This window comes from Esox lucius, chromosome 15, assembly GCF_011004845.1.
Source record: "Esox lucius isolate fEsoLuc1 chromosome 15, fEsoLuc1.pri, whole genome shotgun sequence".
Lineage (NCBI taxonomy): Eukaryota > Metazoa > Chordata > Actinopteri > Esociformes > Esocidae > Esox > Esox lucius.
Genome location: NC_047583.1, coordinates 34,097,542 through 34,118,026, shown reverse-complemented (window position 1 = coordinate 34,118,026; position 20,485 = coordinate 34,097,542). Strand labels below are relative to the sequence as shown.

Here is a 20,485-nt window from a genome sequence, read left to right as displayed (position 1 = left end):
CAAATTGTAGCCTCTTTTTCCTATTTGTTGTGGAGATGAGTGGTACCTGGTGGGGTCTTCTGCTGTTGTAGCCCATCTGCCTCAAGGTTGTGCGTGTTGTGGCTTCACAAATGCTTTGCTGCATACCTCGGTTGTAACGAGTGGTTATTTCAGTCAAAGTTGCTCTTCTATCAGCTTGAATCAGTCGGCCCATTCTCCTCTGACCTCTAGCATCAACAAGGCATTTTGGCCCACAGGACTGCCGCATACTGGATGATTTTCCCTTTTCACACCATTCTTTGTAAACCCTAGAAATGGTTGTGCTTGAAAATCCCAGTAACTGAGCAGAATGTGAAATACTCAGACCGGCCCGTCTGGCACCAACAACCATGCCACACTCAAAATTGCTTAAATCACCTTTCTTTCCCATTCTGACATTCAGTTTGGAGTTCAGGAGATTGTCTTGACCAGGACCACACCCCTAAATGCATTGAAATAACTGCCATGTGATTGGTTGATTAGATAATTGCATTAATGAGAAATTGAACAGGTGTTCCTAATAATCCTTTAGGTGAGTGTATAATACATAGAGGGCAAGACTAAAATGGAAAACTTAAGACTACTAAAATTATGTAAAAACACTGCCTCCACCGGCTTGCCAACTTCCCATAGTGCATCCTGGTGCCATGTGTTCTCCAGGTAAGTGACACACATGCACCCGACCATCCATGTGATGTAAAATCCATGTGATTCATCAGGCCATGCCAACTTCTTCCATTGCTTCGTGGTCCAGTTCTGATGCTCACATGCCCATTGTAGGCACTTTCGGCAGTGGACAGGGGTCAACCATGATAAAGAGATTATCAGTGTTATTCACTTCACCTGTCAGTGGTCATAATGTTATGGCTGATCGTTGTGTATATATAGTGCTATTTATTTCAAATCAGGCAAAACATCATTTTGTGTTCAACAGTTCAGGTCCACTGTGAATAGCAATGCAGTTTTTACACACACAAAACAGTCAAGATTGACGGAAAATCTAATTTCACAATTTCAGTAAATTCATTCAGTGAACTGAAATTAAAAAGGGTAAATTTTTTTTCCATAGGCACTTTCAATTTGGTAATAGAATATCTTTTAATCTTCTGGAAAGACTGTAAGTGAAATGGATTTGACCTCAACCACAAGTGCAGTGCCACCATACGGTGCTGCGAAAAGAGAAAAATTGCATTATAGTCCATATCAAAGACAGTTATTCAAATTAATAAACAAATAAACAAACCAAATAGTTTCATAGGTTATGAATGAAATGAGTTTCATGATGTGTTCTTAATGATTTTTTCACATTATGGGTGGGCTCCTTTTTATGACTCAGAAAGTAAATTATTGAGCAAACAGTTCATCTTCTTCCTCCGATTTTTTTGGTTCCAGGCTTGCGTTGTCATTCTCAAGAAGGCTGCGGGAGAAAGTCAAAACAACAGCATTTACCCAGCACCAACACAACAACAGGGATATTCAAACAGCCAATGAAAACAAATATGAACTAGTGAACCAAAGTACTCTCTAGAATGCAATACAGGATACACGTGGACTTCATAACAATGAAACTGCATTGGCTCAAACCCTATTGTCTCTCTTGATGTGAAATGTGTTATTTCACCTTTCCACAATGTTGTCTGTAAGCATATTCTAACTAAGGATTCTAATTTATCTGTGCCATTGTGATGGCTAGTATTTGAGAGTGAATTCACAATGCTACATCTACAGTGTATTCAAGCAAGTTCTTGTGAATTTGCATATAATTTGACTGCTTTGCTTTCAAAAATCAAAAGTAAAAAATGATCAGACTAAGGATTTATTTCTTAAAGAGTATAAGAAACAGCTAACAAGTGTAACACTATCACACCAATATATCTGATAAGGAAAAGCAAGTGAAACGGTGGAAAGTCTCAATAATTCATAATGCACAATTAACCTCTCCCTCCATGGTCATGTGATATGGGGGAACATTCCAAGACCATTTCAAGAGCAAGTATTGAAAAGCAGACTAAAGTATGAGACATTTTTCTCAAGGAGACTATCTTGCTCTCAATCTCAAAATTGCTTGTTTTTGTGTTCACCCAATTCGTTCTTGAGTAATTTACGATAGGGAGACACACTGGTTGGTTATGCAAGTGGTTCCATACACATATGCTAAAAACCCAGCCAGGGTAAATAACCAGCCTAACATTTAGTTTCACATACATTGCTCAGGCTGGCATCCAGGCTAGTATCAACACACTATGCCTATTAGCAACGAGGTTTACAGAAATGTGAAACAAGCAAGTCTACCGTTCATTATTGGATGTACAGGTATACAAAGCTTAACCAAACAGCAAAAGACAAGTTGGGTAGGGGAATTTGGCCAAGGTCTGAGCCTGATGGGAGTAGAGGATTAATACGGCCAGGTAAAACGCTCTGTGGGGGTGAGGAGGGGACTGACTGGCCTCTCCATTTCCACAACACAGAGCTGACATACAGGTTCCCAGATTCTTTCTCTTTAGCTACATCAAAGATAGGACATTCATATATACCACAGGTTTTGGTCTTAGCCCCAACAGTGTTAATATAAATCTTTAAATACTGTCTTGTATTTAAGGCTTGTATTTAAGCCCAGAACCTGAAACTAAGAATGAACTATTGAATTAACTAAGAAATTGACTTTTGGTGAACAAATCTGCCATGCAGAATCACTTCATAAAATCATGACTGAAAGATTTTGTGTTTACATTATTATGAGATCTAATTTAACACATCTTATTCAATGAAACAACACTTTCCCATTGTCAGACACTTTCAGACATTTCCCATGTCCATTCCTGTAAGTTGCTAGACAAAAAAGTGAAATTTGAAAATCAAACTACCTTTAGTTTTCTGAGTTCAAATTTGACTGAAACCAAATGGAGAGTGTTCATGTTCTTGCTAACAGACAGTAATTGTCTTAAGACCCTTGATTGTCAAGCATGTCTGGTGCTAGCCGTCATGAAAGGAGATTTAATTAAGCTGGGTTTGCATCAGGTAAAAAGTTACTGCAGAAAAAAACACTTATAGATAACATGCTTTCCTTGATCTCCAACTGCCTACTGAACTCAAGTAAAACAAAATGCATGCTTTTAAATCAAAATACGATATTGACAATTCCTCCATGCAGATCTCCTCTAGAGCAGTGATGTTTTGGGGCTGTTGCTGGGCAACAACAGACTTTCAACTCCCTCCAAAGATTTTCTATGGGGTTGAGATCTGGTGACTGGCATGGCCACTCCAGGACCTTGAAATGCTTCTTACGAAGCCACTCCTTTGTTGCCCGAGTGGTGTGTTTGGGATCATTGTCATGCTGAAAGACCCATCCACGTTTCATCTTCAATGCCCTTGCTGATGCAAGGAGGTTTTCACTCAAAATCTCATGATACATGGCCCCATTCATTCTTTCCTTTACATGGATCAGTCGTCCTGGTCCCTTTGCAGAAAAACAGCCCCAAAGAATGATGTTTCCACCCCCATGCTTCAATGTAGGTATGATGTTCTTTGGATGCAACTCAGCATTCTTTCTCCTCCAAACACGACAAGTTTAGTTTTTACCAAAAAGTTCTATTTTGGTTTCATCTGACCATATGACATTCCTCCTCTTCTGGACCATCCAAATGCTCTCTAGCAAACCTCAGACGGGCCTGGCCTTTTACTGGCTTAAGCAGGAGGACACGTCTAACACTGCAGGATTTGAGTCCCTGGTGGCGTAGTGTGTTACTGATGGTAACCTTTGTTACTTTGGTCCCAGCTCTCTGCAGGTCATTCACTAGGTTCCCCCGTGTGGTTCTGGGACTTTTGCTCACCGTTCTTGTGTCTTTTATACTGATAACAAGTTCAAACAGGTGCCATTAATACATGTAGCCAGTGGAGGACAGAGGAGCCTCTTAAAGAATAAGTTACAGTGAGAACCAGAAATCTTGCTTGTTTGTAGGTGACCAAACATTTATTTCATAGTTGACGTGTACCTATGATGAAAATGACAGGCCTCTCTCATCTTTTTAAGTGGGAGAACTTGCACAATTGGTGGCTGACTAAATACACTTTTTCCCCACGGTATGCAGTTTGCCACTGGCCATTTTAACAGCGTATTAGCCCCATATGGAAAATAAATGTATTTTAAATATATTTCTGAATACATTTTGAAAATATATTTCCGAACACATTTGAAAAATATATTCCTGAATACATTTGGTAAATATATGTATTTATTTTTTAAATTGGCCCCTTCAATTTTTAAATGCATGTCTAAATATATCAGAGAATCGCCAAGGTGGTGTTCCGAACCTGCAAACTTATGTTCCACACTCAGGCGCGCTAACCACTACTCCAAACAGGATTAAGTTGATACGAGAAGCAAGTAGTGCGATAATCAAGTTTTCCTCAGTACGTTAGACTATATTTGTGACTAAGAGGAAATGTATTTTGGTAATGTACACATCTATAAAATGTGTGTGAAATTACATTTCATCTTTTTACTTTCACAGGACCTGAAAAATGCATTTTAATATGGGCTTCAAAATACCTTTGAATACATTCAAAAGAGCATTGTTAACGGTGAAATACATTTGGACAAAACTGAAATGTATTTATACATTTTCAAATACATTTCAGAAATATAAGTTGAAATGTATTTTGAATAAAGTTAAATGTATGTATACATTTTAACATACATTTCAGAATAAAAGGTGAAATACATTTTGATACCTGAAATGTATTTTGAATAAAGATAAATGTATGTATACATTTTTAAATATATTTCAGAATAAAAGGTGAAATACATTTTGATGTATTTTGAATAAAGTTAATTGTATTCGACATATATTCATCAAACATTCTACATACATTTTGCATTGCAAAAATATATTTATTTTCCATAGGGGCCGGTACTAAGTTTTCCGGTATTTACTAACTTACTGGAATAGTCAGAAGAATTGAGCAATTGCTAGCAAGTCTTCCAAAGCTATTTCATTTCATGGCATAAGAACATATTTTTTTCTTTCATGGCAAAACAACATACTTTTTTCTTTCATTCATGGATGACATTTATACAGTAACTATCAACAAAGGGAACTAACTTTTTCATCAAGTGAAAAGATGAAAGTATCGTGGAATCCACCAGAAATAAAAATGCTGTTGCTCTCAATAGATTCGAACTTAGGCACATCTTCCACATGAGGCACATGTCTTTAACCACTATGCCACAGCATTACAAGTTTCAGCAGTTGCTAGACTCCATTGAGGATTGTGTTAAACTGACTAATGTTTCTTATTAAGTTTACCTACATCTTAACTGTATTACTTTTGCCACTGGCTGTTTTAACAGCTTATTAGCCAGTAATAGGCTTAATAGTATCTGCTAACTTCCTAGGAATAATCATAAGAATTGAGCAATTGCTAGCGAGACTGAAGATTAACTTTTCCATGCCAGAAACAGTCGCAATATAACAGTCTACAGTTTCAGTTAAGGCTTACTATAACGTAACTACTGTATGCTAAGCCAGCAAATGTGTTTGTCTATCCTGACCCAAAACGCATGCATGGATGCATACTTTGAAAATCCACCAGAAACAGTCACAATATAAACATAACGTTTTTTATTTCAGGCTTACTATAATGTAGATACTAACAGTTTTAGCCAGGGAAGTTTTCATCCATACAGAATAATTCATAATGCGTACTTCCCTTCACCTGCGAGGAGATACAAACTCAGGACCTGTAGTTCACAAGTCCATGTCTCTAACCACTAGACTATTTAACAAGGGGCAGTCGCACACTCAGTAAGAGACATTCTCTCTTCTTAGCCGGCTCCGCTTATGCGGTCCGGCAGAAATTCCTGACAGATTAAATGCGTAAATTATACTTTTACATTTTTCATAAATATACATTCAGATCACTAGATAAGTAAGACTGGCTATATTATTAGGCTAGATTATATCAGATTCATGATCAATCAAAATGTATTAGACTTATGGGAACTGACATAACTACATTGCACTTACTGTTAATTAGCCTAATTCAGTGAGGCTTGAAGCCTTTCTGACCTAGTAACCCTTGGCATATTCATTCTCGGCGGTTACATCTCAACAGGGGCCAACTGAATAGCCAAAAAAGAATGTGGCAACAGCTTTGATATTAGATATCATGCAACTTCCATCGCAGATCATCTGACAGCATAAAGGGTGAACAATTATGTAGCACACTTGGCTTGGCAGAGCATTCATTTTAAATTGCTCAGCGTGATTAAGAAGAGTTGATGCAGTGGTGTCATTCAAAATGTAAATTCCAGTTCCAAATGATCTCAACATTGCTCACATTCCAGAATAGTATTTGTAACTTTGGGTCTGACATTGTATGAGGTTTAAAATCTGGTTTTGCATAGGCCTTCTGTGGCTAGATGTTAGTGCTATTTGATATACTTGGTTAGGAAAGGAAATACCTGATTGTTTCCTGATTGATCTGTGCTGATAAGGTGAAACATTATCTCTGTACAGTACAGATACTACTTTGTGTGAGGCAGACATTGAAATCTTTCCATAGTTAAGGCTATGGAAAGATTTCCGATCGGCATAGTCTGCCTCCACAGGTCCAGATGGTGACTGGCATGCACATGGGTACAGTCCATTGCGCCTAAAATATTGGCGAAGCCTGAAAAAGTGGATTGAAGCTGGTCAACCTGTAGGCTATTTTAACTGTCACATACCTGCAAATTAATAAAACACCTCCTTGATTCTTTGTGTTTCAATATGACCAGTGAAAGTGATGAAAATATTCAGGTACTGGTTTAGAGCAAGACATACCCTTATTTCCTGGCAAGCAATTGCCTTCGCAAGACCTTCTGCATCACCAACACTCTACAAGAATTTCCCACATGCAAAGAGACGCAGAGCAATGCAGACAGACTGAACAGTGGTTCCTGCAGACTGCATAGGTAAACTTTGCTGGGCCTACTGAACCTGTACCTCTCCCACATATACTCATCAGGGAAGCCCTGTGGAGAACCTCTGTCTCTGAAGACCCTTGGGGCTGGTGGTGTAAAAGCATTTGGTAGATTCTGAGCACCTTCATCCACAGGGTTGAGACACATAATCATGACAAGGTAGGTCCCAATCAGTCCCAATACTGGCATACTATATAGGATATATACAAGGATTTGTGGTTGATGGATTTGCTAATTTAGTTGTTTTATGTTCTTGTGTATTCTGTGTTGTATGTATGGTTGTACTGCTGCCTGTCTTGGCCAGGACACTCTTGAAGAAGAGATTTTTAATCTCAACAAGTATTTTCCTGGTTAAATAAAGGTTAAAAAAAAATAATATATATATATATATATATATATATATATATATATATATATACACTAAACAGTACATACTTTACCACAATCCGCAAAGTACATACTGTACTTGTAGTACGTAGTATGCGATTTGAGATTTAGACAGTCTAGGCCTATTTCAATTAACTATTGGCTTTTGAAGACATGAAAGTGGTAAGACATGCTTTTCTTAACTTGTTTATTTCTATTGATATGTTCTTTGGAATTAAATTAAACACGTCAATTCATGCTTGGTCACAATGTCTGAACTTATGTTTCTGAACATGGACAGGACAAAAGTGATGCGAGTAAGAAAATACACAGAATTGTCTTTTGGGATTCTGTTTCCACCCATTGGTCATTCTTTGAAACACAGCTAAATTAAGCTTGACAGTTAGCCGGGAGGGAGCAGGCTAATTCAGAGGTATAAATTACTGAAGAGGGACTCCTTTAAGTCACAGTAATGGAACGGAACTCTGGTTAATTTAAGTGAGACTTATCGAAATAAGCCTGGATTTTCCTTTATCTGCCTTGATGGAATAGCCCCCTGGACTTTGGTGACACTGTTTACAGACACAGTGGTGTCTGCTGATCAGGTAGATCAGGGGCTATTTTATTTTTTATATTTTTTTGGGTACATTTTTTATTTAGGGCTATTCATAAGATCCGGGGCTATAGCACAGACGCCCAGGCCTAACAACGCCACTGAGTTCTCCCATTTTCTAATGCAATATTTAAATATGTGTGTGTATGCCGCGGAAGAAATTTAGAGGAAAGGTTATTTGGCAATATAGTTGCTAGATGCTTTGTACGGTGTTTGCAAAGTTTATATGAAAATGTTTAAGGCTGTGTGATTTCTGTAATTTAGTTTCTTTGAATATATTACATAGCCTAACCAACTTTCAGTATTGAAACTTAGTCACCTTGTTTTTCATAAATTACAATCCTTGTGATTTGAAGGTTAATTATACTATTTCACACAACGCCTGCAATCTCCCCAATATTGCATGACAAGAGGCAAATGTTCTTTCTTCCTTTTCGGTAAGTGGGTTAGTTTGACTCTGTTCGCCTACAACGACCATGTCCGACGAAAAGGCTTGGAACCCCCTATATCCAATAGTTGGAAAGCGCTTTGTCTTTTAAAACAAGTATGTTCTGTAATCTGTGACGTCCGCAATATCACCCAACAAACTGGGTTGAGATTTCGAAGCAAGCCTCGCTTCATGTGTCCCATCACTACCCTTTCCCGTCGACTGGATACCTGGTGTTCCGAACCTCCTGCCTGGTCTCTGGACTACCCTACTAGCCTTCAGATTTTTCTTGGTGTCATTTCGTCTGGCTTTCCTTTTAATTTTATTTTTTAATGGTTATTTTTATTAATTAATGGTTATTTGAGCATTAGTTGCCATTCTTTATGTCTTAAAGGTTCTGGCCATTTTCCTCTCTCTAATTAACAAGAGGTTTTCACTCTCATTTCTCCTGTCTCAAATCGCAATACTGCAGTGTGTAAAAATCCCAGGTGGTCAGCTCTGTCTGCTGGAAGTGCGTAACTGGCACAAGCACATGCCATGCAACTGTCAATGTCGCTAACATCATGTGTCTTCCGTATTGTAATATCTGGTCAAACCGTGACAATATCTCTTTACTAAGTCTGCATGCTATGTTCTATGTTTTGAGTTATGGGAAGATGATTCACAACCCTAACCCTAACAACCAGGCGTACCTAATGAAGAAGCTGGTGAATTTAAATCAAAGAATATTCTAATTTCTTCGCTAACCAGATTATGAGAACAAAACATACCCTCACCTTTGAATTGCACCCTACCATAACATTATTTGAATAAATATATGTAAATATATATATTATAATGGTCAATATACACTCACCTAAAGGATTATTAAGAACACCTGTTCAATTTCTTATTAATGCAATTATCTAATCAACCAATCACATGGCAGTTGCTTCAATGCATTTAGGGGTGTGGTCCTGGTCAAGCCAATCTCCTGAATTCCAAACTGAATGTCAGAATGGGAAAGAAAGGTGATTTAAGCAATTTTGAGCGTGGCATGGTTGTTGGTGCCAGGCGGGCCGGTCTGAGTATTTCACAATCTGCTCAGTTACAAGGATTTTCACGCACAACCATTTCTAGGGTTTACAAAGAATGGTGTGAAAAGGGAAAATCATCCAGTATGCGGCAGTCCTGTGGGCCAAAATGCCTTGTTGATGCTAGAGGTCAGAGGAGAATGGGCCGACTGATTCAAGCTGATAGAAGAGCAACTTTGACTGAAATAACCACTCGTTACAACCGAGGTATGCAGCAAAGCATTTGTGAAGCCACAACACGCACAACCTTGAGGCGGATGGGCTACAACAGCAGAAGACCCCACCGGGTACCACTCATCTCCACTACAAATAGGAAAAAGAGGCTACAATTTGCACGAGCTCACCAAAATTGGACAGTTGAAGACTGGAAGAATGTTGCCTGGTCTGATGAGTCTCGATTTCTGTTGAGACATTCAGATGGTAGAGTCAGAATTTGGCGTAAACAGATTGAGAACATGGATCCATCATGCCTTGTTACCACTATGCAGACTGGTGGTGGTGGTGTAATGGTGTGGGGGATGTTTTCCTGGCACACTTTAGGCCCCTTAGTGCCAATTGGGCATCGTTTAAATGCCACGGCCTACCTGAGCATTGTTTCTGACCATGTCCATCCCTTTATGACCACCATGTACCCATCCTCTGATGGCTACTTCCAGCAGGATAATGCACCATGTCACAAAGCTCGAATAATTTCAAATTGGTTTCTTGAACATGACAATGAGTTCACTGTACTGAAATGGCCCCCACAGTCACCAGATCTCCACCCAATAGAGCATCTTTGGGATGTGGTGGAACGGTAGCTTCGTGCCCTGGATGTGCATCCCACAAATCTCCATCAACTGCAAGATGCTATCCTATCAATATAGGCCAACATTTCTAAGGAATGCTTTCAGCACCTTGTTGAATCAATGCCACGTAGAATTAAGGCATTAAGGCATCTGAAGGCGTAAGGGGGTCAAACACAGTATTAGTATGGTGTTCCTAATAATCCTTTAGGTGAGTGTATATAAGAACAATGATTCACTCCCAAACTCACATACACTCAAGCACAGCTTTCTCCACAGTGCATTGACTCACTTGCAAACAGAAGACAACTGCATTGGTACCAATTCATTTTGAATTAACTTATGAATGTCTATTTCCCTGTTTAAAAATATTTTTTTAAATCAGATGAAATCGGAATTTGTGTTAAAAGCCAATTCCTTTTCAAATTCATTTGGAATATTTTACTGTAATTAACATTTATTTTTTGTAATACCAATAAATAATACCAAAATGATCAATATTACGAACATTAAGGTAACACTTAAATCACACATCGGGTCTCGATGAAGGAAATATAGTAAAGATCAAATTCATTACGGTACATTGTGTAATTAATTGAGAACAAAATGGCATAACAATGGTCAATGGAAACCAAAATAACCAACCAGTTGAGGGCTGGATTTAGTTGAAAATCACAGGCTGTTCCAACTTGCGTAAACAATTGAAATCACAGGCTGTTCCAACTTTCATGAATATCATCACAGCAAATCATTATGTGACTCAGTAATGTGTGTGGCCCCCACGTGCCTGTATGCACTCCCGACAACATCTGGGCATGCTCCTGATGAGATGGTGGGTGGTGTCCTGGGGGATCTCCTCCCAGACCTGGATCAGGGAATCAGAGAGCTCCTGGACAGTCTATGGCGCTATTTTGGAAGCACTGATACATAACGTTCCAGAGGTGCTCAATTGGATTCAGGTCTCGAAAACATGAGGGCCAGTCCAGTGCAGCATACCTACGTCATCCAGGAATTGCCTCATCATTGCCTGCACCAAGAGGAACCCATGGCTCACTGAACTTGAAGATGTGTCTGAGGATTTCATCCCTGTACTTGATAGCAGTCAGGGTACAGTTGGCTAGCATGTGCGACCCTCCAAGGATATGCCTCCCCAGACCATCACTGACCCACCTCCAAACCGATCATGCTGGATGATGTTGCAGGGCAGCATAACGTTCACCATCGCTTCCCCAGACTCTGAAATAACTGTCACATGTGCTCAGTGTGAACCTGCCCTCATCTTTGGAGAAAATGGGGCCCATTGGCGGACCTGCCAATTCTGGTGTTCTCTGGCGAATGCCAATCGAGCTGCATGGTGCTGGGCTGTGAGCACAGGTTCCACAGTAGCCCGCAGAATGTCATTTTGTAGGACTCTGGCACTGCTCCTCCTGTTCCATCTCACACACAGGAGCAGATACCGGTCCTGCTGCTGTTGGGTTGATGCCTTTCTACGGCCCTGTCCAGCTCCCCTCGTGTAACGGCCTGTCTCCTGTTATTTCCTCCATGCTCTTGAGACTGTACTGGGAGACACAGCAAACCTTCTCACTACGGCATGTATGGATGTGCCATCCTGGAGGAGCTGGACTACATGAATGGGCTGCAGGTACCGCCTTATGCTACCCGAAGTGATAAGGACACTAGCAAAATGCATACGTAGAGAAGAATCTTTCAGGAAGGATAAGGAGAGAGCAATGTTCTGAAGCCACCACCTGCAAAACCATTCTTTGTTTGGGGGTTGTCTTGTTGTTGCCTCTCCGGTGCACCTGTTGTCATTTTCATTTGCACCAAAACAACTTACGCTGATTCACAATTGCTTATGCTTGCTTAAACTTCCTTAAACCTCAGGAATTGATATCCCTGAAGTTTAATTGACTTTGCATTATACTGTGATGATTGCGTGTTCTCTTAATTTTTTAGAACAGTATATATAGACTTTAGAATGTTCTCATACATTTTCCTGCATATATGAAATAACACCTACTTTTGTAAGACTTAAACTTCTCTTTTCCACAACCACAGCAATGATACATTCTTGAGATTGAAGTTTTCAACTGGTACTTACTGTTTTTTTAACTAGTAGAATAATCACAGTCCCAGATAGCCAAAAATATCTGCACGGCTTCTTTTTGCCGCCGGCCCTAAGCTGTTGGCTATAGGTGCGTCCTACTGGCGGGGATGAAACGTTTGCCGCCGAATACGTCACTCCCATTTTTTGCGAGATTCCGCCGGCGATTAGCCGTCGGTCTGACTGCTTCATTTTCTCTGGCGGTTGCCTCGGTCTAATGGACCTAGCTAGCAAAGTCATCCACTACCATCGTTTAAGTGAGTACATGTTTCCTTTTTGTGTAACGCAATATTATGTTTATATTGTTTTTAGTAGCCTTGTTTACGCAATGTTACTAGTACATGTAGAATTTTAATGAGCTATAGTAGGTAGCAAAAGCTTTACATCTAGAAAGACTAAGTGGAACTTTTAGTGTTTTCTTACAAAAATAACGATGTATATATGTTGTTTAAACTGAACAAGTATGCTGCTAGTCCAGTAGCTAGAGTGGCTAGTAAGTGTTAGCTAGCACATGCTGTTATGCTTTGTTACAGTAGACACTGTGGCTAGCAAGTTTTGTGCTGTGTTGCTACTGTACTGGATTTAAGGCGATTGTGATTTCTAATTCTCTGAACTGCTGTACTTTTTATGTTTGAGGAAAATTCTGTGTTCACTTGAATCACAACACTCAATGAATAAATTTTATTTTTTAACAATTTCACTGTTCCACATTTGGCTGATAATGTTTCCCCCCCACAGCATAGCTACTGTATATTCCTAACGTTAACAATCCGTTTTTTTTCACCTTTTCGTGCAGATACCTTGACCAGAGCATAACCGGTTATCTTCACCCAAGAGACCCACGGTTGGTCAATCGTTTTGGCTTTAAAGGTAAATGCATTGTTAGTCACAATGTCTAGTTACTGGGCCAAAAGGAAAATTATATTGAAAAGAGTTGAGAGGGACATTCACTTGAATCACTACATGCTAAGTTGCATTGATTCCAGAAAACCTGGAAAATGTTGAGCCATCTATAGACTTCAGAGCTGGTATGTAAAATGTATTGCTGTGATTCTTAATTTGTGATCCTGTAACTAAACTATACACTTTGTTAGATTTTCAAATTTCTGTTCCCTCTTTCTCAGAACCAGGTTTCTCCCCAGTAATCCAGACTCCACTTCACAGAGCCAAGAGTTTGAGTACAAGTAAGTGATGTTATTTGTGAAGTTTTTTTGTCTTGGAAACTATTGCTTCTATATAAGATTAGGAATAATTGTATCCATAATCTGTTTTTCATTAGGGCACTTGACTTTCTGGATAAAAGGTGTCGAGGTGTGTTGTACATTCCATTAGCTTTGCACAGTTCAATTATTGTTTCATTACTGAATATGCAATCTCTGCAGTGAAATTACAGCTGTTATGTTTGTTCCCCCAGCTCGTCAAGTACTAAGCTTTACACCCCCAGCAGCAAATGTACCTTGGCAGCATGTGGGTGGAAACGCTGGAGGTATGTAATATGTTGCGCTAAACTAAGTTTTACATTTAAGTCCAATTCATTAAATGTATGCAATTACTTCAAACATTTTTACGTCAATGATTATCAATAGGAGAAAGTCATCGCTTTGTTATTGGCCCTTGGACGCCCCTGGCATCTCGTTTTACAGCACAAAGTTTTCAGCTATGAAGGTATATTCTAGGGCTATGTCTTATTGTCCAGTGTTTTAACAGTATTGAAAATATTGCCTTTAGCAGTTTATTTTTTTATTTTTTATGTAGATTTCCAGAGACTCCAGAATGAAAACCAAGCCCTGAAGGAGGAGAACCAAGCCCTGAGGGAATGCAATGCACAAGCAGGTGAGAACGTGCACTCTTTCTTAAATTTCACTTTTTTGTGTGTAATATAGGTTCAGGATTACCATATGCCTTTTATTTTGTAGCTTCGGATGACAGCCGCTCACTTCAAGAGCAGGTGAAGCAAGTAGGGACAATGTTGAAGACGTTTGCTCTCACTGGGCAATCAACTGGAACAACTTGCAAACAACACCTGTGGTTGTTGTTTAATACCTGTACATGTAGTAGACCTAGATATAAATGTCATAGTTTAGTATTTGAGGGACCAGGACTGACTACTTTTATTCTGGGAACCCCTGTAGATGCGTTACCTGAAAGGAGCATCTGACCGTGAAGGCAGAAAAAGGCGCTGCACAGCTGAGAGGGACCCACAGCCGACCCCTTAAACCTAGGCTGACTACTGACACCCCAGCATCACTGAACTGGAACACTTTCTTTATCCTGCAGTCAGTAACATCAAGAAGCCAGAAGTGCCAGACTACACTCACCAAATCCACCCTGTTCACTGTGTTTTTTTTTTTTTGTATTTTAACTTTAGTGTTGGCTTATTTCATTCTGTCAGTGCTTAACGATTCTATTATAGTTTGTAAATCCTATTTCATACCTGTTACTTGATATTCCATCAGTGTGCTTAACTGTTATTCTATTAATAATAGCTTGGAAATACTATTTCATACCTCTGATACTTGATATTGCACATTACCTGGTACCAAATATTCTTCTTACTCTGTTTTTAACATCAGCATTTTTCATTCCGTCACAGTGCTTAACTGTTATTCTATTGTTAAATATAGCTTGTAAATCCTTGTGCCACAGGTCAGCATTGCAGTTATAACGGTCTGTTCTACTACTGTTTTTACCTCCGTATTTTTATATAAATATATATGTCAAGTTTTGTTCTGCCGCTTTTGGCGGTGAGCCGGCAAACGTGTTTGCGAATAATAATGTGTATTTACACAGAAATAAATAATTCCTTCCATTGTATGTATTATTAGTTACGCATTTGTACAGTTCATAACCTTTTTCATGCTGTTTATAATTTTATTGTTTGGTCACAAACTGTTATTGTTATTATTACAGTAGTTAGTAGTAGCCATATAGTTGTCCTAGATACAAAGTATTATTAATGATGTTTGTGTTGTGTGGTCACTGTGGAAAAAAAGCAGATGCTCTTCTGTCTTGCATTTAACTCAGACCACAATTCGTTGTTCTAGCGGCCACTACTGGCGAATGTTATATTTATTGTGTTTGCACTTCAACCTACCAAACCAGAAAGTGTTAATTCTGTTACAAGTTTGCCTGCTGTGGAGGTTCCGGCAAGATAGCGGATTGAGCCGTCGCGATTTTCAGAACTCTTCACAAAGTAGTCCTTAAATATAGATAGAAGTTGTTGAATTTCCACTCTGAAATGTGATAATGGATCCGAAACGTGTCATTAAACCTGCAACACTTAAAATAGAACCCAAAGAACAGAAATCCTCGCCTAACGTCAAAAGAATTGAAAACGTGCGTGAATGTATCTCTGCTAAATAAAAGGGACCAATGTGGTAATGATTCCGCTCCACCAACGCCTACCAAGCAACCTGTGGAAAAAAAGGCCAGGTTGACTGAGGTCGGTGTGGGTGATGAAGTTTCTAAGAAGACTATTTTAGAGGCGATTATGGCCCTGGAAAAGAGAGTGGATGTGCAGCTAGCTGACTTAAAAGAGAAGGGCATCCGTTTTGCCGAGGTGCTGCCACGGGAGGATTGTTAAGAAAGACGGAGGTTGTGGCCTCTAATTGAACAAGCAAGGCGGTCCGGGAAACTTGCTTTCTTTCGGGGTCCACGTGGATCTGTCGACGGACGGCGGATTGGAGACGACAGGTGAAGTTGAGGGAACATGGGCTGTTTATGCTTATAAAGCAGTGGAAACTTTTGGAGGGACGAAACTTTCCCCAAAGCCTAAGTTTTTTCCTCGTCTGATGGGTTAACAACTGTTAAACTAGCATTCTTCTGTTTTCTCATTTGTGGTGTTCATGGAAAATGTGAATCTGTTTTGGTTCTTTGAATGTTATGGTCTTGAAAGACATTGTTAAATGTTTTGTTTTGTAAAGGGCGGAAATCTCACTGTTTGTTTTTACAAGAGACTCATTCTTCTAAAGCTGATGCAGCTTTTTGGACTAATGGGGAGACAAAATCTTATTTAGTCATGGTTCTAACCAATCTGGAGGTGTGGCGATATGCTTCAACAAGTTCCCTGGAGAAATACCGACTCATCAAGCCAATGGAGATAGACATTATTTGACGGTGGTAATGAAGGTGGAAAGTTTATTCTTTATAATAACCACCTTTTTATGGTTATAATAATGATGGTCAAAACAGAATACTGATGGAAAATATCACAAATGTGATTTCAGAGATAAAAGTACTGTACCCTACCGATTACATTTTAGCAGGAGGTGACTGGAATATGGCACAAGATGAATGGGATGATAGAATGCCTCCTAGACTAAGGAAAGTTTTATAACAGACAACAATTTGATGCATAGAGAATCCTTAATCCTGGGGTTAGAACATTTTCATGGTTTAAGCCTAATGGAGATAGTAAATCTAGGATTTATTACTGGTTGGTAAGCAATAACTTTCTGGCATATGATAAACAAACTCAAATTTCTAGAGCGCCACTATCTGATCATTGTTTCATGGTTCTGATTTTAGAACCCACAGTGAGGGTAACCAGAAATAAAGGATATTGGAAGTTTAATTCTAAGATGTTAAAAAATGAATATTGTATGAAGGTTAGGGAAATTATAAGAGATAATGAAAAGGATGATTCAATTGGAGGTTATATTGGTAGGTGGGAATTTACTAAATTTAAGAGAGAATTCACAAAAATAAATTGCAAAGAATTAAATAGGGAAAAAAGACAATATGACAGTAATTTGTTGCGGGAAATTACCCAGTGTTGTAGTAATATGGACCTAAATTATCAAGGTAAAAACAAGTTAATGGAGTTACAAGTCCGATTAGATGAGCTTTAACTTGAAAGAGCACAGAGGGCCTTTATAAGGTCAAGAGCGAAATGGATCAAGGCAGGTGAAAAGAACTCCTCATAACTTAGTAGTTTGGAAAAAAATTGACATCAGCGAAACTCAATTATTAGTTTAATGATAAATGGGGTAGAAAGCAAAGATTTCAGGAGTATAGATAAGCAAGTATTCTCATTTTACTCCACATTGTACACATCAAGTTATTCTGGTATAGAGGCTGATTATTTGTTTGATAAAATCCAGAATGCTGAATTGATGATACCTTTGAAGATATTTGCGAGTCAGATCTGAGAATCAAGGAGTTGGATTCAGTTATTCTCAAGATGAAGTTGAACAAATCTCCAGGGAAAACCTGTCATCATTTTGGATTTGGGGAGACATTTTGGAATATAATTGGGATGCTATTTAATGGAATAAATAGTTCTGTAGCTCTAGGGCATGGCATCTTTCCCCGATTTGAGATTAAGAAAGGAATTTGTCAGGGTTGCAGCAGCTCTCCACTTTTATTCATAATGGTAGCAAAAATGCTGTCCATTTTGATCCAGAATAGTTGCATGTAAGGGTTAGTTGTAAGTGACAGACGAATTACCATAAGTCAATTGGCTGACAACACAACTTTATTTGTTAAAAATGAAAATCAAATTCCCTTAGCCTTACAAAATATTTACCAGTTTTCAAGAGCTTCAGGCTTACAATTGAATTTAGATAAATGTGAAATTACATGATTATCCCCTGCAACCTCTGTAAAACATAATGGTCAAGTCACAAGTTAAATACTTGGGGATTGTTATTTCCAAGGATAAGAAAACTACAGACATAATGAATATATGGAACAATATAGACAAGTGTAAATTAATCTTAAATAGGTGGGTGCAGAGAGATTTTATCCAAAATGGACAGCTTATCCAGACTTATTTATCCGGCCTTCTCTTTACCCATCTCTACAAATATGATTAAAGCCATAAACAGGGTCAATTTTAATTTAATATGGAGAAACAAATGTCAGTACATAAGGAAAATTGACATGGTTAAAAACTATGAATGCGATTGATTTTGATATAATGAATGGTGTCTTGAAAATGAAATTGTTAAAATCTTATTAATAACAGGCAGTCCTTTTGGTTTATTGTCCCCAATAAATCTTTTTTTAAATGGGTGGAATAGACTTTCTTCTGCGATATGATTTTGAATGCAATTCATTACCAGTCAAACTTTCTGCTTTCCTTTAGCAGGTCCTTCTCTATTGGAAGTTAATCTACAAACATAATTTTACACCTCATAATACCCCAGTCTGGAATAATAGATACATATTGATAAGCAGAAAATCTGTGTACATGGGTAAATGGAAATCCAAGGGAATCTGGGCAATTGCTCATTTTATGTACGGTAATGGAATCTTGTTACAGCATGAGGAGTTTTATTTAAAATATCAACTTCAATGGAATGTCAAGTGTTATGATACAGTGGGGAGAACAAGTATTTGATTATGTTTTAGTTAATATTTTTCTGTGTACTGTGTAGATGAACAGCCCAGCTGAAGCACTGGTGGTTTGATCGTGGTCTACTTCCTGCTATGTAAATGTAGTAGCATATTTTGGAATGCACATTTGTATTTTGGGGACAGATTAATTTTGATTGCATTACGTAGTCTTTATTTTACAGTTTCACTCCTTTATCTTTTTTCACAATCTGTCTTTAATAAACCTGGAGCTAGAAGGCTATTTCCTGACTCTTGTATCATCTGTGATAGGAGTTTGGCTGGCTATCAAATTTGTGTTAAGGTACACCTTAAGGAGGACAGTACAGATACATCTAAAGATATTCATACTTCGAAATATCTCAGAAACATAAAATATTGAACAACAGACTTGTTTCTTAGAAACAAAGTACCTAAAATATTGGATTAATTACTATAAGAGTGCCTCTGGAAAGTATTCAGACACCATCATGTTCTCCACATTTTGTTGTGTTGTAGACACATTTTATAATTAATTGTATTCTTTTGTTGCCATTAATCTACACAGAATACCGCATAATGATAAAACATGACATGCCAATTATTGTAGCATTTGGCATCGATCACTGCTTTGAGTCTTCATGGGTTTGTCTCTAACAACTTTGCAAAATTGGTCTGTTGTAATGCCAGATGTATCTTCGCCCCAATCTAAGGTTCTGTGCACTCTAAAATGGGGTTATCTTAAAGGCTCTCTCTGTATTTTGCACCATTCATCCTGTCCTCAATGCTGACCAGTTTGCCATAGTTGGACAACACCTTCCTTAGACAACTCAATGATGATCAAAGGACCCAAGATTAATCTGAGCTCAATATGGAGTTTTATATCAAAGGATCTCAATACTTATTTTTATAAAATACTTCAGTTCCTCCTTTTCAGTTGGCATGGCATGCATTTCTAAAATGTTTTTGTCTGGTCATTATGAGCTATTGTATGAAGATTGATTTTGTAGATCATGTGGATTGATTTTACTATAATCAATCTCTGAAACCAACAAAATAATTTTTTGTCTGCTGTGTGTGTGTTTCTTTCAACATTTAATTGATAATAATGCTAAATTACTGAACACATTTCTTTCCATTTCAGGTTATTTTTTAACATATCATATGTCACAGTAGTCCTTAAATAGTCCTAGTCCTTAACAAAAATATGAAAGAATGCTCTAGAGTTATCTTGCCACGTAATTCCATAAATAATCTTCACTATCCACTCTATACATTTTATTTTCACTATTCCAACCTATATCCATAAACAGCTGCCCAATCCATAAACAGCTGCCCAATTCTAAATTGAAATACTTAAACATTATAATGTAATATAGACAAGTAAAATCATTATTGAATTAAATGTAATTATTAAATAAAAATCTAGAATGTGCCTTTATAAATGGTTGCTGAAGTTTGCAGTTAAGAATGAATGCTGAATTTCGCTTCTGGTTTGGTGGTTGGCATTGGCCCACCACACACATGCAATGCATATCTTATTCATGTTCGTTTTTAGATTATTATGACTTACTAAAATAGCATACTGTAAATCATTTTGAGTAAAGTTAGGCTTTATGTCATGCAAAAAGAGCAGAGAAGGCACATTTAACTTAAATGTTATTATTTATTATTATTAAGGACTAAGTACCCCTCCAAGAACTGCCACCTTAACGTGGTGGAGGGGTTTGAGTACCCGAGTGACCCTAGGAGCTATGTTGTCTGGGGCTATATGCCCCTGGTAGGGTCTCCCAAGGCAAACAGGTCTTAGGCGACGGGTC

At 38.3% G+C, this 20,485-nt stretch overlaps 1 protein-coding gene across 2 annotated transcripts in view; it reads right to left on the bottom strand.

Moving 5' to 3' along the window:
- Positions 1–651: 651 nt before the first annotated feature.
- Positions 652–20,485, bottom strand: part of LOC105031273 (protein FAM184A) — a 249,226-nt gene continuing 229,392 nt past the window's right edge. For both annotated transcript variants that reach the window (XM_020044400.2, XM_013132781.3), the window contains exon 17: positions 652–1,435. In XM_020044400.2, the coding sequence (XP_019899959.2) occupies positions 1,427–1,435 (9 nt within the window). In that variant the 3' untranslated portion in view covers positions 652–1,426. The remainder of the gene's footprint in view (positions 1,436–20,485) is intronic.